At 39.0% G+C, this 15,221-nt stretch overlaps 1 protein-coding gene across 1 annotated transcript in view; it reads left to right on the top strand.

Annotated features, from left to right (window-relative positions):
* LOC101855375 overlaps window positions 1-15,221 on the top strand; it is a gene marked incomplete in the record, with an annotated part of 62,884 nt that overhangs the window by 9,942 nt on the left and 37,721 nt on the right. Inside the window, 8 exon segments of the mRNA XM_035972545.1 lie at window positions 401-640; window positions 1,120-1,246; window positions 2,046-2,159; window positions 9,904-10,041; window positions 10,816-11,032; window positions 11,997-12,111; window positions 12,878-13,032; window positions 14,611-14,772. Of these exon segments, the coding sequence (XP_035828438.1) occupies window positions 401-640; window positions 1,120-1,246; window positions 2,046-2,159; window positions 9,904-10,041; window positions 10,816-11,032; window positions 11,997-12,111; window positions 12,878-13,032; window positions 14,611-14,772 (1,268 nt within the window).

Below are 15,221 nucleotides of genomic sequence, written 5' to 3'. Positions count from 1 at the left end.
CTAGGACAACCTGAAGGGATGGTGAGGGGGGAAATACTAGGATAATGAATATAGGTTTTTTTGAGTACATCAGAGAGTTGAATGGAGCACCATGGTCGCCTATGTCTGTTTCACATCTGACACTTTATGATGATGATGACAATGACACTCTTCAAAATGCCCACCTGTTAAAAATAACCACTCCTAAATAATTTAAATTGTGTTGATGGGAATGTGAAAACACCTACATTTATTTTTTTTATACACAGGCATATGTGTTGTAATGGATAGATGATTGGAAGATGCCATTTGTAGGTCCCACTTCTTTTCTCTCTTTCTATTATTACTGTCTATTTATCTTGCGTTTTCCCAGCAGTATATTAGTCTCATTATTAAATTCCTGCTTTTTATCTTTTTACAGTATGTTAATGAGCCCTATGATCCACCTCCGTACAGTCAAGAAGAAAATGAATTTGCCTTTGGTCTTCAATTTGCCGGTGACGGGGATGAACTTGTGGCTGTAAGTAATGAAAACCTCCATCTTAACCTGGAGCAAGATATCATGGAAGAGCCTGCAGTGGAATCAGCTGTTTCTTCTCCACATCGGGTTCTCTCCAGGCCAAAGACAGCTTCTGTCTCATTCTCTCCCCTGAAGGAACAGGTAATGTCTTAGTAGAAGTACTTTTTTACAAATTTGGTTCCGTTTTCGGAGGAGTGTTTTGTGTTGACTGATAAAGAATTAGCTTTTCATTGAATCAAACAGTACAATGTAGATGAGAAATGGGAAAATTAATTTGATGGTCTTTAGCTTTGAGTTGAACTGAATATTTCTATAGCAATGAAATTTGTTTTGGTTTTTTTTGTTTTCTCAAATGGAAATTTGTAATAAGAGATCCATGCTTAAGTTTTTGTATTATGAGCTTACATGTGTCTAAAATTCACATTTTTTAAGTTATACCATAAGGCGGTATACCATACCAACAATAATTATAACACCACAGGTTAACCTTTACTGTCAAGTTCACAACTAAACGGTGTAAATTGTATTGATCAAGACGTTCAACATTTGTAAATTTTTAGAATCACCAAACTGAACCACCATGGGGGTGTAAAACATTTATAATCATTTACAATCATCAGTCAGTGAACCAGGCAAAGCCGGAGAGTCCATTCGGCAAAAGACCAGTACACCCTATCTCCAGCATGGTCAACCCACACGTGACTTTGGCCAAAGAGTTGGCACCGGTCAACCAGGAGGAACTTGATGGTGAGTGGCCTGTCTTCTGTCCTATGTGTGCGTCTGTATGTGGGAGTGATTGTGTGTCTTTTAGCATGTGGATGGAGTTATATATGTGTGTGTATGGTGGTGGTGGGGGGGGGATAGTGAAGTTGGGGGTTTGGATATGTGGACGCAAACTTTACCATAATAAATGTGGTTTATGAATTAAAAGTGCAATAGCTTGTTATAACCTTTTCATGCTATAACTGGAATCACCTTTTTGAGCAAATAATTTATAAAATGTTTTAGTGCCTATCAAAGTCACATATTTGAGTGTTTGCTGTTTGTTTTATTGTTTTGATCAACCCCTTCAATAATGACTTCTTTGGTCTCAAGCATAATGGATTTGTAATTAATTACCATTATGAAATCTGGATTAGAACAATGACCCGTTGTTGGAGATTGTTGGAGAACATGTTTGCTAATAAGCAGCCGAAGATTTGACGGTCAAGCTAGTTAACACCTGCAGTATGTGAGGCCCCACCTAGTAGGCCTATATGCAGTTGCGAGTGCCATATGAATCTTACCAAACTAAACTAAGGCCTTCTACGTATGCCGTCCACCCTCACTGCGTACATGTCGTGTGCATTGGCAGTGGGCACACACAAGCTAAGGCCATACATATGGTAGTAGTAAATTCAACTTAATCCTCAAGGGTTGGAAAATAGAGTAGAAACAGTGTAAATGAAGTTAAATGTGAAAACTCAATGCTAAGTTGAATTTTATATTTGCTGTTTGCTCTATCAGTCATGTTTTCTAACATATATCTGCCTGATTCATAACACAGAGAAGAAAGCTGCCATGCCTATCAGAATTGGTTCGGCTCATGCCTCAAGGTCTGAGAATTTGCAAGCGTGGCAGACGTTCAACAAAAACCGATCTTATGGCCAAGAGATTGCAGGTGAGTAGTCACTTCTGACGAGGCTATTTGTGAGTTGGTTTCAGGTCAGAGCCGTTTTTGGTCAAATGAAGTCACAACTCTTTAACATTTACAGTGAAATAATCCTTAGAAACGTAGAAGAATGTCCAGGCCTCAAAGTGAATGGGGAAAATATTAAATAATAGCTGGCTCAGAAAAGGACCTTCAATCGCTTGTAGATATTGTTGTAACAGAAAGTGAACGTAAAGGATTAGTGTTGAATGTAAAGAAAACAGAATGCATGGTAATATTCAAAAAAGCAGCAAATTCTATTTGTAATCTCATTAGCAAAAGTGAAGAGATCAAACAAGTCCAACAGTTTAATTTAACTCATTCGCTATGCCGAGCCGTGGGGGGGCGGCGCGGCTAAAGTGCCGTCAGTACGCTAAGCCGCTCCCGGCGGCTCGAGAACCGACCTTCAATTTTAGCTTGGTTTCTATTCCAATCCACATATCCATGTTAAAATAAAGGTCATAATATAAAGTTGACTTCCGGGTCAAGCGTTTCCACCGAAAATCGGAAGTTTTGATTCAGTTTTGAAACACGATTTCAAAGTTTATGCGACATTGTTTTATCGCGAAGCCCAAATTATAGCCCAGACACCAGTCTTTGTACTTTTACACAACAAAATGTATCATTATTTTGCTCACTAAAGAAGTGTAGGACTCTTCTTTTATTGATACTACTGGACTCAAATTGCCAGTGCACTGTAATTGAGAAATCAATATTTTTGAGTGCTAGATCTAGGCCTAGATCTAAATCGTCAAAATATTTTTTTTCTCCCCAAAATCACTACTTTTTGGTGAATTTACTCAAAAAGTACCACCCAAGACATGTATAGGTTTATTCCAAATGCAATTCTGAATAATTCCATATAAGATACGAGTGTTTTTTTTCTGTTTGGGACCCTTTTTTCAAAATTATTTTAAAATTTTGTTTTTTTCAAAATCGGAGGTTATGATCCAAATGTACAAATATTATGGAATGTATGTAACTAACTGCTCATTTCTCAATATTTTCCTGTTCTATATACAGTTATGGTTATTTTGATGTATAATTTGACTAGGTGCAAACATATTTTTTGAGATTATAAATTTTTTGTTTTCAAATTTTATCCGCAGCCAATCACAATTGTGTTGCATAATCGCCTCTTACAGGAACCAAAGTTGAAAAATACTCAAATAAACGATAGAGATGTATTCTACAAACCATACTGAAAATGTTGGATTATAATATGTTGATATTTATTTGAATTTATGGCCCCCAAGACCTGTGAACTGCGCACTAGTCATCATCTCATTTCGCCCTCCCGAAAAATATTCATCCACAAGCCGAAAATAATACGTAGCGAATGAGTTAATATCTAGGATATATAATATCTGATGCCAAACGTTCCACAGAAATAGAATGGAGAATTACAATGGCTAAGGCTAGTTTCAATAAAATGAGCCCATTCCTGAAAAATAGAAACATCTCAATGACGACCAAAATGAAAGTTCTAAAATGTTATGTATGGTCAACCCTTCTATATGGCTGTAAATATAAATGCTGGACCATCGCTAAAGACAGTGAAAATAAAGTAAAAGTAACAGAAATGTGATTTCTTAGGAGACTGCTAAGAATATCATGGAAGGAAAAGAAATCAAATGAGGTAGTGTTTGATGAAACCCATGTGAGACGCTCACTGTTAAAAACAATCAGGAAAAGACAGATGCAGTTTTTGGGACACCTGAATAGACATAAGGGTCTTGAACATTTAGCTCTCACTGGCAAAATTGAAGGCAAACGAGGCAGGGGTAGGCCTAGAGTAACCTACATGGGGAACATAAACAAATGGGTAATGAGGAAAGGTCAGGGAAACATAGCCTTTTTAAGAGCATCCAAGCAAAGGTATGAATGTAGAACCATGATCGCCAATGTCTGTCGCAGATCTGGCACTTGATGATGGTGATGATGAAGTCACAACGATGCAGCGCCCTGGTGTATTTTTTTTGGTGTTTTTTTTTTAAGTTAAGGTTGTCATGTTTTGATATTACTTATTACTAAGTACCATTTGCAGCTGGGTAAAATTCCTTTCCGAGGGATACAACATCTTATCAGATGGACCCAGGTCTAACTCAGAGCTTTTTAGATACCAGTCCAATGCTAAACCACTTAACAAAAATACCCCCAATTGTATCCATTGTAAAATCTTATCAGATAGCCACCTCTGCTGTTTGTTCAGAGCTTTTATTTTGACCGTCTGGTTCTTCCTTACCAAGCTGCCTCCAACGACTCGAGGAAAGTATTTGTGGTAGGATAAGCCGCTTGTTTGTTCTTGAGTTGCTTTTTTAGAAATAATTTGTATTTGTGTAGAGTACGTTCATTTCACAAGCACAAGTTTTGCCGACAGTAGTACACTTTTTTTAGTATATATTGTTGTTTTTATGTTCACGTCATTGTCTGTCAGTTTTAACTCACTTCAAACTACTGACACTTTTTTTTATGTAAGGGTTTTTACGCCCTCATCAACACAAGTTAGACCAGTTAGGAGGTGGCTTTCTACCTAGCCTGTCAGAGCCAACCAGGACTGAGAAAGATGCAACATCCCAGCAGAAAGACTGGAGTGCTCAATGAAAATTTCCTCCTGCAGGGGAATCGTACTTGGGTCTCCCACGCGCGACAGCTAAGCACCTGACTGCTACTGCACAGATGCTGGTTTACTGACACTGAAATACAGGAAATATGAAGAGTTTCTACAGTATTTAATTTTCTCATGCAATGAGACTTGGGTAACCAGGATGCCCTCACCACATGGAAGATAGGAGAACACCAAAATCCCCTTGTTAGAACTGGAGAATGGACAGAAAACCGAAAAAAAAAAGGTTGACTTCTACTAAAGTACCAAGATGCCAGCACGAAGGGATATGCCCTTAATTAAGAAAGATTGACTTTAACTCATTGAGGACGCACATTCTGGACATTCAAAAATGCTTGAAGACACACTGCTTTGTCTTGGGGTGGTTTGTCAAAAAAGCATAACTTCGTTGCCCATTCAGATTTTCTAAATCTGTTTTCTTCATGGAACTGACAAAGACAGGTAACAGCGTGCATACTATAAAATATGCAATTCGTGTTTTTTATTTGTGTATTATGGTTCAAAATGTGGTGCAACATTGCCTTTGTCCATGCTGCCACTAGGACGGATGTGCCCGCTTCGTCTTTAAAGAGTTAAGACTTGAGAAAAGAAGCATAAGTTCGCAACCAATGTAGGAACAATGTCAAAACTTGTCTCAAGATAAAATAATAATAATAATAATAATAATAATAATTGCATTTATATAGCGCATATCCATGCTCAACATGCTCTATGCGCTTTACAACTATCATTACCCCAGCAGACCCTCTGAGAACACCCCGAAACATTCTCGGCTTTCGCGGAAGCGTACAGTGCAAGCTGCCGATTTCACGCGCTCAAACACTATCAAAGAGACAAATAAAGCAGTAAAACTATTCAGGTAATGCCTGGGGCAATGTATTATGAAGCAAAAGGGTTCCACATCATCTGTCCTTCCCTTTCAGTTGCTGCAGCTGGTATTGCTGACCTATAGTAGCCTATAATAATATATTGGCACCCAGTCTTGCCGGCATTTCAAAGAAAAACAGGGAATAAAATGGTTAAGCCATCTGTTAAGAATGTCACCTTGTCATCCAGTCTCGAAAATCTATAAGATAAAGTACTCAGCCTATTAAAGAAGATGTAGGCCGCACAAAAGTTTAATTTAGGAAGTCAATTGATTCCTGAGAAACTTTTACATAATCTCTATTGAAAGAGCTGCAGAGTTGGCCTGCATCTCCCCTTTATGCTCAATAGCAACAGAGCACGGCTGTTCAGTTCCACTATCCTTGCGGAGCTCTTAGTTTAACCCGACCGCTGACCTCCCGGGGTCATAAATCCCACCTGACAGTTGGGCCGCGCATCGTTTCCTGGGTGATAGCGCTGTTAACCGATTTCGGTTACAAAGTCTGTAATTTTCGCTTGATTTAGACCCCTGTAAATGTCTTCTCTTATCTATCACTATGGGTGTGTGAGGTATCAAATGAAAGCTCAGATTCTCCCAAATAACCCACATCCTTTATTTTGGTTCTAGTTCTATTCGTGTACACACACTGCCTTTGTACTTAACCCTACCTTGTGGAGCGCATATTTCTCGGATTCCTCCAAAATCAGGATTTTTTTTCCAATCGTGAACTTCAGATTGTAACCAGTTTTTTATCTGCTGTATTAAGAGTCAGTAAGGAGTTTATTTGTGAAAAAATTGTTTTGATTGGTTGAAAAACTTTAGCAGGACGGCGAGTTTTGTTAATTCACCCCGTGATATTTTCCCGGCCGCCGCGCTGCCCGTACAGCATTCATCCGAGGTCCTGCTTTCACTTTCTGGGATTCTGTGTCGACACGTGTTACAAGAGTCTGCTACCAGAGTGAACTACACCTTGAGTGTTAAAAAAAAATTGTGAAGAACGTGCAAGGCCAAAAGTCAAAAGGTTAAGAAGGCAAACTAGAGCAAATATTTTTGAGTAAATTTTAAGAATGACGTACTCATGTGAACGTGAACTGGGATAGTGCAGACACACATCCTGTACACTGTGCAACAAATATGTAGGCCAACAGCGCATATACACCTTAAGATTTTGAGAAGCAACCCTAGCTGGTGCACAAAAAAAGTATTGAAGAAAGTTCACACATCTGGACACCTTTCGATGAAAATAAAACAGTAGATGCTTTCCCTCTGTGTTCCCTTTGCACACTTCAAAATAAAGGTTGTATTAGAAAAGTATATCAAACACCGTCTTGCTCAAAAGACCCACCAGAGCCTCCATCTGTTGAAACACCGACCCATGTAATTGCAGCAGACGATCAATCACATGAAAGTACTCAACAGACATCCATAGTAGATCAATCATCACTAGGAATGTCACCAGTGAACTCCCCACACAGATCTAATCCTAGAGACACCATCCGCGACTTCAACATCCAAATGTACACAGGAAGAGTTCAAAGACAGTGCAACATCTCCTTTCGCATAGTTTGAAGACACATCACTAGAGCATGCATTTCAGAGACCTATTACACAACCATTGTCTCATTTAGAAGAAAAAGTCACTACACAAATGACACGGAGAAAACGTTACTCCTCTGCAGAGAAAAGGAAGGTGCAGTTGATATGGATTTCGCCTAGATTTAGGTTTAATGAGCAAAGAGGGTGGCGAACTTGTTCACATCAGCCGCAAAACTGGAGAAGACGACAGTGGGAATTAAGGGGAAAGGGAAGCAGTTGAAAGCTGTTAGTGAAGGGAAAGAAGAGGAAGACAACTAGCCTTTGAACTCAAAGACACTTTTGCATTTATTGTTATGAGTTGTGTTTGTGAAAGTGAAAGCAGCTCTAGCTGTGAGAAGACAATGAGGAAACTCCTGTTTCATGAATTGGATAGCAGTGAACCTTCTACAAGTTAACTATTTCTGCTTGAACTGTGAGGAGACAACGAAAAATCTCTCATTTCATGAGCTGGACAGTAGTAAATCTTCTACAATTTCCACGTTTTTGAACCAATCAAACCAAAAGTAAGTGTTTCTGAAAGCTCATCATGTCACTGTTGTATGCCAATGATTATTTTATAGATCTGGGGTTCACATTTTAAAATATCGTAATTTTAAAAAGTAGACCCAGGTAAAAATTTCCCTCAAAATTGCCCTCAATTGCGCCATGTTTTAAAGGGTGCCCAGCAATGAATATCAATAAAAAGTTATTTGCTGTACAGTTCAAGGATGCCTCTGTCTGTTGATAGTATTTTGACTTTGATTTGTCTGTGGGCAAAGCCACGATGACGATATTAAACTGTATAAAAATTGTTAAGTCACAACAGTTCACTCGCAGAGCAAAGGTCAAAGTGACCTCCCTGACCACCCGGGCTCAGCATGACTGACTGGGTCAATTCCTCAGGTAACTAAGTGCTCCGCTCGGGAACAGCCGTGAGAGGCTAATAATAATAGATAGCGTTTGAAAAGCATAAATTCCTGCTCGGCATCAAGCTCTACAGGTTATACAATCCTTATTATTACCCCAGCAGACTTGAAAGTGTTCTGAAACAATCTCAACTTGGGAAGCATGCAATACAAGCTGCATTTTTATAGGCTCTAAAACTCTATCATACTGACATAATCTTTCACTGCCTATGGAAAAGTAAAAAGTAAATAAGTAGCCTGAATAGCCACCTGGGCTGGTCGTCATAGGACATCAGAAGTGATTCAGTACCACCCAGACACTGCCATCACTAGTGCCAGACACTACTACTTGTTGGTGTGTCGCAATGCCATTGTGTTACCTTTCACGCTACCATGAACACGTTTTGTTTTCTATGTTTTTCTTTTTCATGCGTTAAAAATATCATTTTTGAAATATTGGTTTGTTGGGTTTTTTTGTAAAATTATTTGCATCCATGACTGACTAAAGAAAAAAACTGATGTGTGTCAATTAAGAATTACAGGTTATCATTGTGGTCTACCTACTGTGATATTGGCCTACATCAATTTTAGGCCTACAGATTCTTAGCAATCAATATAAACAAAAATCTGTTCTTGAACTAAAATATTAACTGTGTTTAAAAAAAAAAAAGAAAAAGAAAACTAATCAAAATCTGTATTTTTTTTTGAAAATAAAAGTCTCTGGAAAAATACAGAAATATTGAAAATTATGCACATCTGTAGGTCTGATGTTGTTTTTGAGTCCTTTGTATGGCAAGCATTATACATGGTAATTCTGTCAACTATTTGGAAACAAGATGTTTTCCTTCATGTTGCCAGTGTGTTACTATGTTGCTTTTGATGTACTTTTTTGATTTTGCTTTATACATTGTCATCAGTTAGAAGATTGCTCTTCATTGTCATTTATAATCTATAAGCATATATCTGTCTCAGGGGTGCTATTGTGATCTAGAGGTTATGGTGTTCGCCTCTCATTCAATAGGTTCCGAGTTTGGAACCTTACAGCTTCTGAAAACTTTTTTCTTGAAAATGTTCTTTTTTCACCTCCTTTCCTGCTCTCTAACCATTATCTGCTGTCTGCTTTCGTCTCCACTTTCTGTCCTTTCACCCCTCTTTGTCCCCTCCTCTGGGCTTTTGACTCTTTCTGCAGCCTTTCTACTGCTATTCCTTGGCTGTTTCTTACTGCTGTCGTTCAGCCACACCCCTAGTCTTAGGATAAGGAGGAAAAATCTCTGAGGTCCCATGTACAAATTGTGCATGTTACAGATCCCTTTGTGGTCCAAACTCGATAAGAGTAGGCTTCGGCCGCCACTCAGCAAAATTCAAAATGAACTCCTACCAAACTAAAAATGTTTCATATGTCCCACATGCTCATATGACCTTATGCAGTTGTGACAAACGCCTGTCTCATGCTCTGTGAGGGTGTTAAGGGGTAAAATGAAAAGAGAATCTGCCTACTTTTAGAAAATACAACCCTACTGGTTATGAAATGACACACGTTACATAATGATATATTTCTGGATGACTATTTCATTTTTACTTTTTTGTGCAATTTCTATTTTCTTTCCTTCTTTCTTTTTTTCATCCACTTTCTTTCCTTCTTTTTACTACAGATCCAATTTCTTTACTTTCAAAATATGCTATCTTTGCTTAATAATGATTTGAACTGATTTTGAAAACTACAAGAAATATTTTTCATCCCAGGCAAGCTGAGCTTTGTTGGCCGCAGTGGCACTGCTTCAGATGTGCGCTACGCAGCTCACAACCGTGGAGAGATGCCGGAAATTTATACACAAGATGTGGTGAAACATTTTTCCCAGCACATAAGCCCAACTTCTGTGTGTAAGTGAATTTTTCAGTTTCAATTACTTTATTTTTTTTTCAGTTTTTTGTGTCAGTTTTCGATAAATATTTTCTTTTCAGTTATTTTACATTTGTTTTTGTTTGTATTTTAATAGCTGAATATGCATAAAGGTGGGTAAAAGCTGACCTCCTAAATGATCTAAATTGTGTCAATGTGGACGTAAAAACACTTAACACTTACATTTTAACAAAAATGTTTTAAAAAACCTTATTTGCTCAGAGGGTTTCAATCTAGGTTTCAGAGCCAGTGACTTCGCTTCGAATTTCCAGTGGGACATTTTTTAACACTTAGGTTGCTTCAGGTGTTTTCATGGCTCTCACCCTACTGTGCTTAGCCCTATGGGAGAGGGACCTTCTTTCCCTTTGTTTTGTTTTTTTCCTTAACTGTTTCTCTCCTTTTCCCATTAATTGTTTACATTCCCTCCTTTTAAATGTTTCGCTCCATTCCCTTTGTTTCCTTTCTTTCTCAATAACGTGTTTGGGGTTTTTTTTTGTTTCTCTTTAACTGTTTCTTTTCGGTCTCATTAACTGTCTCTCCTTTTTTTTCTCTTTAATTGTTGCTTTCTAATCCCCTAAATTAGTGGCGTTGGTGGCCTAGTGGTTAGGAATTGCCCTTTACACAAATTTCCCATTTGACTTGTTCCTTTTGAAGATGGACTTTAAACGCAGAGGTCCCAACTCTTTAATAACCTAATAGTGTTGATAGGGGTGTAAAACCTATACGATTTCACATTTTTTTCTTTCCATTCCCAGCACCAAGGGGTTCAGATGAAGAAGCTCAAGCATACATGAACCAGACATTGGAAGACTTTTACCAGCAGGCAGATGGTATGGTCCCTCCAACCAGGATTAGATCCAAGTCAGCAAAGTATGCAAGGATCAAGTCAGCGCCTCCCAAAGTTCACAATGCACCAGGAAGTGGACACACACCTGCAGTGGTTACGTCAAAACAGTCAGAAGAAACTGTCAGGTCAGGATTGTTATCTTGGTTGTCTTGTGTCTTTTGTTCAGAAGAGAAAAACGTAAATAAAAGTAACAATAATAATTATAATAGATAGCATTCATATAGCACAAGTTCCCACTCAACAGCAAGCTCTATGCGCTTTACAATCTTTATTATTATTATTACCCCAGCAGACCTGAAAACATTCTGAAACAATTTCAACTTCCTGGGAAGCATACAGTGCTAGCTGCCATTTTAAAGGCGCTAAAACACTAACGTGCTGACAAGATCGTAGGCACAAACCCCCAAGCCCACAACCTCAAGATTACAAGTCCTGTAACCTATCCATTAGACTTCCAATTATCTGTGTCCCTAAGGAAATTTTTATTACAATGTCATGTACTAGGCATATATAATATAAAATAATTCTGAGGTTACAATAACATAACAAAATACAGAATCGCACATCAGTAGAAACAATATGCAATAAATGCTAGATCTAGTGCTATTCGGTGCAAAATGTGCAATAACCTGTTTTTGGGCTGACCTAGGCCTTAAGTCTTGTCCAAGGACCCCCCCCTCCCATTGACCACACTCCTAAAAACTGTTACCAACATTGGTTGACATTATTTATGAGCTTGAGTTCATACAAAATATAACGATAAAGCATGTCTGTATATGTTGAGAGTGTGAACAGACGATGTGTTGCTCTTTTGTCTCTGTGTTAGCTATATGAACTCTTTTGCCCTCCTCCTTTACGCCTTCCTTCTCAGTCATGGATGGTGAGTGGGCACTCTTCTGTAGCCTGCTCCTTTTACTCCTTTTCAGTCTGTATTTATTCCTTGTGAAAGAGGCCGTTCTTCTTCTAATTCAGCATAAACTACAACTTAACAACAACCCTTTGAGTCGGAAGTAACAAAATAATTTTATTTTTACCTTTCTTTAGAAGAGGCGTGTTGAACTTTGCTGTAATTTTCTTTCTCATGTCCAGGCCTGTACCAGAAGAGAAGCCTGTGGTGGGGCTGTCAGACACCGGGGTCAAGCTAGACACTGTCATCACGGTCATTGACTCTGTCACTGACGACATGGCTTACTTCAAAGAGAAGGTAAGACGAGTGGCACCCTGCAACAAAAGGGACAACTTTTGACATGTGGATGGAAACTGCAAAAATTGTAAGACGTTTACAATCTGTATAAACTTAACAGAGAGATTATTTGGTCTTACAAAATTAAAATCCAAGACATAGTGCAGCAAAACACTTGTAGTCTAACCAGAGAATTATATGTCAAACTCCGCCAGCTTTGAAAAATTAGATTACCTTGCAACATTTCACGATTTTAGTGTAATCTTGTACTAACCCCATTTTTCCGTTTTTGATGGAAATAACTTTGAAAGCTCAGAATTCCAGTTTAAAAAATGGGAGTTAATACAAAATGAAATTGAATTTCTACGAAACACAGGTATTAACTGTAATGATTTTGGACTGTACGCTTGTAAAGGTTTTCAATTTTCTTGGGACAAACATAATTAGTGAACGTGTCGTAAAGGGATCATTTTGTGCCAACATTAACAAAATCGTTGATCCTTACTTGTTCAGACCTATTTCAACCCCTTTTCTGCTCATTTTTGGGGTTCAGGACCTAGTTCAATGAGGTTATCATGTATATTTCTGTCTGTTGATGAAGTAATTAAAAAATGTTAGCATCAGGTCAACCTCTGGAGCATGAATCAAAAGCCTCGTTTCCCCTCTAGCCAGAGGTTTTTGCATCGTTAATAACTTTACAGTATTGAAAGAACGAAAAATATGCTGACCAAATAAATTTCTCGCTGCTTTGCACAAACCTGCATGATATTTTCTTTTTTGTCTTCAGCTTGCCCCTGAGCCTGAGCCAGGTTTTCGCCAACCATCTACAGCTGGCCTCCCGACCCCCCGCGAGGCTACGGCGTCCATGACCCCAAGAACCCTGATGGAGGTCGAGGGTTCAGAGCATCCGGTGTGTCCCACACCAGTGCCAAACGCAGCCAGGTACACGGAGTGTTTTGTTTGGCTCTAGTTGGCTGCGCCCTGTTTAACTAAACTCTGTTGTTTCTAAAGAGGAGACATGTTTGTATGATTGTGGGAGACGTGTGAACTTTTTTTTTTTTAGTTTCAGTATAGGTTTTACAGCTCTGACAACTGCATAAAGTCATATGAGCACCAGAAGATTAGAGGTGTTACAAGAGAGTGACAAACATAAAAAAGAAGAAGGGAAGATAAGGACGATAGGTGTTTCATAGGAAAGAAGAGGCAAACCACACCAGAGCACCCGCCAACCACCCACAATAGGTAAACGCATACATCCTCTAATGAAAGTCACTGAAGTATACGTCCTATGTTTTTCTTATCCTAGGGTGTGTGGTTATCTTAGATCCCATTTTACTGGCTGTAGTGTTGGTGGCCCTTGTTTGAATTCCCAATGGGGTCATTGTTGAACTTCAGTAAAAAAAATTGTAGACAACAAATTTGAGGGGGGCTGTCGTGGTCTAGAAGTTAAGGTGTTCACCTCTCATTCAAAGGTCCTGGGTTCGAATCCGGGTAGCGACGAATAAATTTTCTTCTCTAAAATTGTCTCCTTTCACCTTCTTTCTTTCTGTCTTGCAATATTCTGTCGTCTGCTTTCGTCTCCACTTTCTTCCCCCACCCCCTCACATCCTTTGCCCCCTCCACTGGGCTCCTGACTCTTTCTGCAGCCTTTCTACAGCTACTCCTCGGCTCCTTACTGCTGTCTTTCAGCTACACCCCTGATCTTCTGGTAGGAAAGATTTACTACCCCTAGCCTCTTGGACAAAGGCGAAAAATCTCAGAGGTCCGGTGTGCAAGTTGCACACATTAAAGATCCCTTGGTTGTCCAAAATGATAAGAGTAGGCTTCGGCTGCCACTTGGGCAAAATTCAAAATTTCCTACCAATTGAAAATGTTTGATGTGTCCCGCGCACTCATATGACTTTATGCAGTTGTGAGAGCCGTAAAATACTTATTAAAAAAAAAACAACATCCAAATTTGAAATGTAGGCTAGATCTAATCTTAAAATCTAAGTGAACTAGTTGTGAATAGTATCTAGCTTGAAAGCGACAAATCAACTCAAATAAAAGATAGTGGTCAATATGAATTGTAAGTCAATGATCAAGGAAGTTAGGTTGTTGGGGGTTTTTAAAAGCTGGATCCTATCAGACATGGTGATTGACTACAGAGATGCCACTTCGTAAATGATCATACAGCACTGACAGGGTCGTTATTTCCATACAATTTCAATTTTATTCTTTTTCTTCTCTTCCATGTTTGTAGTGTTATGGAAGAAAGTTAACAAAAGAAACGGTGCCTAGAACTGGTTAGTGCATATGTGCGAGGATGATATTACGCTATTAGACTTAGTGTTATATAGTTCAAATAAACACTGTTTTGCCCAGTGTTGCAAGAAATTACTTTGGTCAGTAATGAGGGAGGGATTTATGACAGTGACTCAAAATGTCGGGTACGAAGAGTGGTGGCCCTTTGATATGCATATTGCTTGGGTCAAGTGGGAGGACTTTCTCTTGACTTTTGTCGCCTTTTTTCTTCCACAGTGAGGACCCAGTGTCTCGGCCTTTCTCCAGCCCAATGGCGTCTCACATGGTTCACATCAGGGATGACACACCGGATGGACGGAGGAGAGGAAAGGTTAGGTGCCAGTCGGCGAGCGTGGTGGACTGGAGGGGAAAGATTGTGCCAGACACCATGAGATACAAGTAGGTGCTCCTGATAGTGGATAGGATTTTTGGGGGAGGGGGAGGGAGAGAGGAGGGGGTTTTGGTTGATGTTAAGTGTTATATTTTTTATTAGTGCTGTTCGTGTCATTATTGTTGCTAATAACAGCTGTAGCAGTGTCATACTCTTTGATGTCATTGTTGTTACTATTGTCTTTATTGTCAACCCATCATCATCACCATCATTGTTCTTGTCTGTATGATAAGAGAAAACAAAAAGTTGATGGAGACTTGAGCGTATGAAGTTCTATGACATTATGAAATATGTTCAACATTTCTCCCTTAGGAGTGGGTGGTTGGTGGATGCTCTGATGTGGTTTGCTTCTTCTTTCCTATCAAACATCTATCTTCTTTATCTCCCCCCCCCCTCTTCTTTTTTGTGTTTGTTACTCTCTTGTAACACCTCTATTCTTCAGCTCTTATACGACGTT

Source organism: Aplysia californica, unplaced genomic scaffold (genome assembly GCF_000002075.1).
Source record: "Aplysia californica isolate F4 #8 unplaced genomic scaffold, AplCal3.0 scaffold00735, whole genome shotgun sequence".
Lineage (NCBI taxonomy): Eukaryota > Metazoa > Mollusca > Gastropoda > Aplysiida > Aplysiidae > Aplysia > Aplysia californica.
Note: the sequence above shows the minus strand (reverse complement) of the source record. Positions and strands in the feature narration are given on the sequence as shown.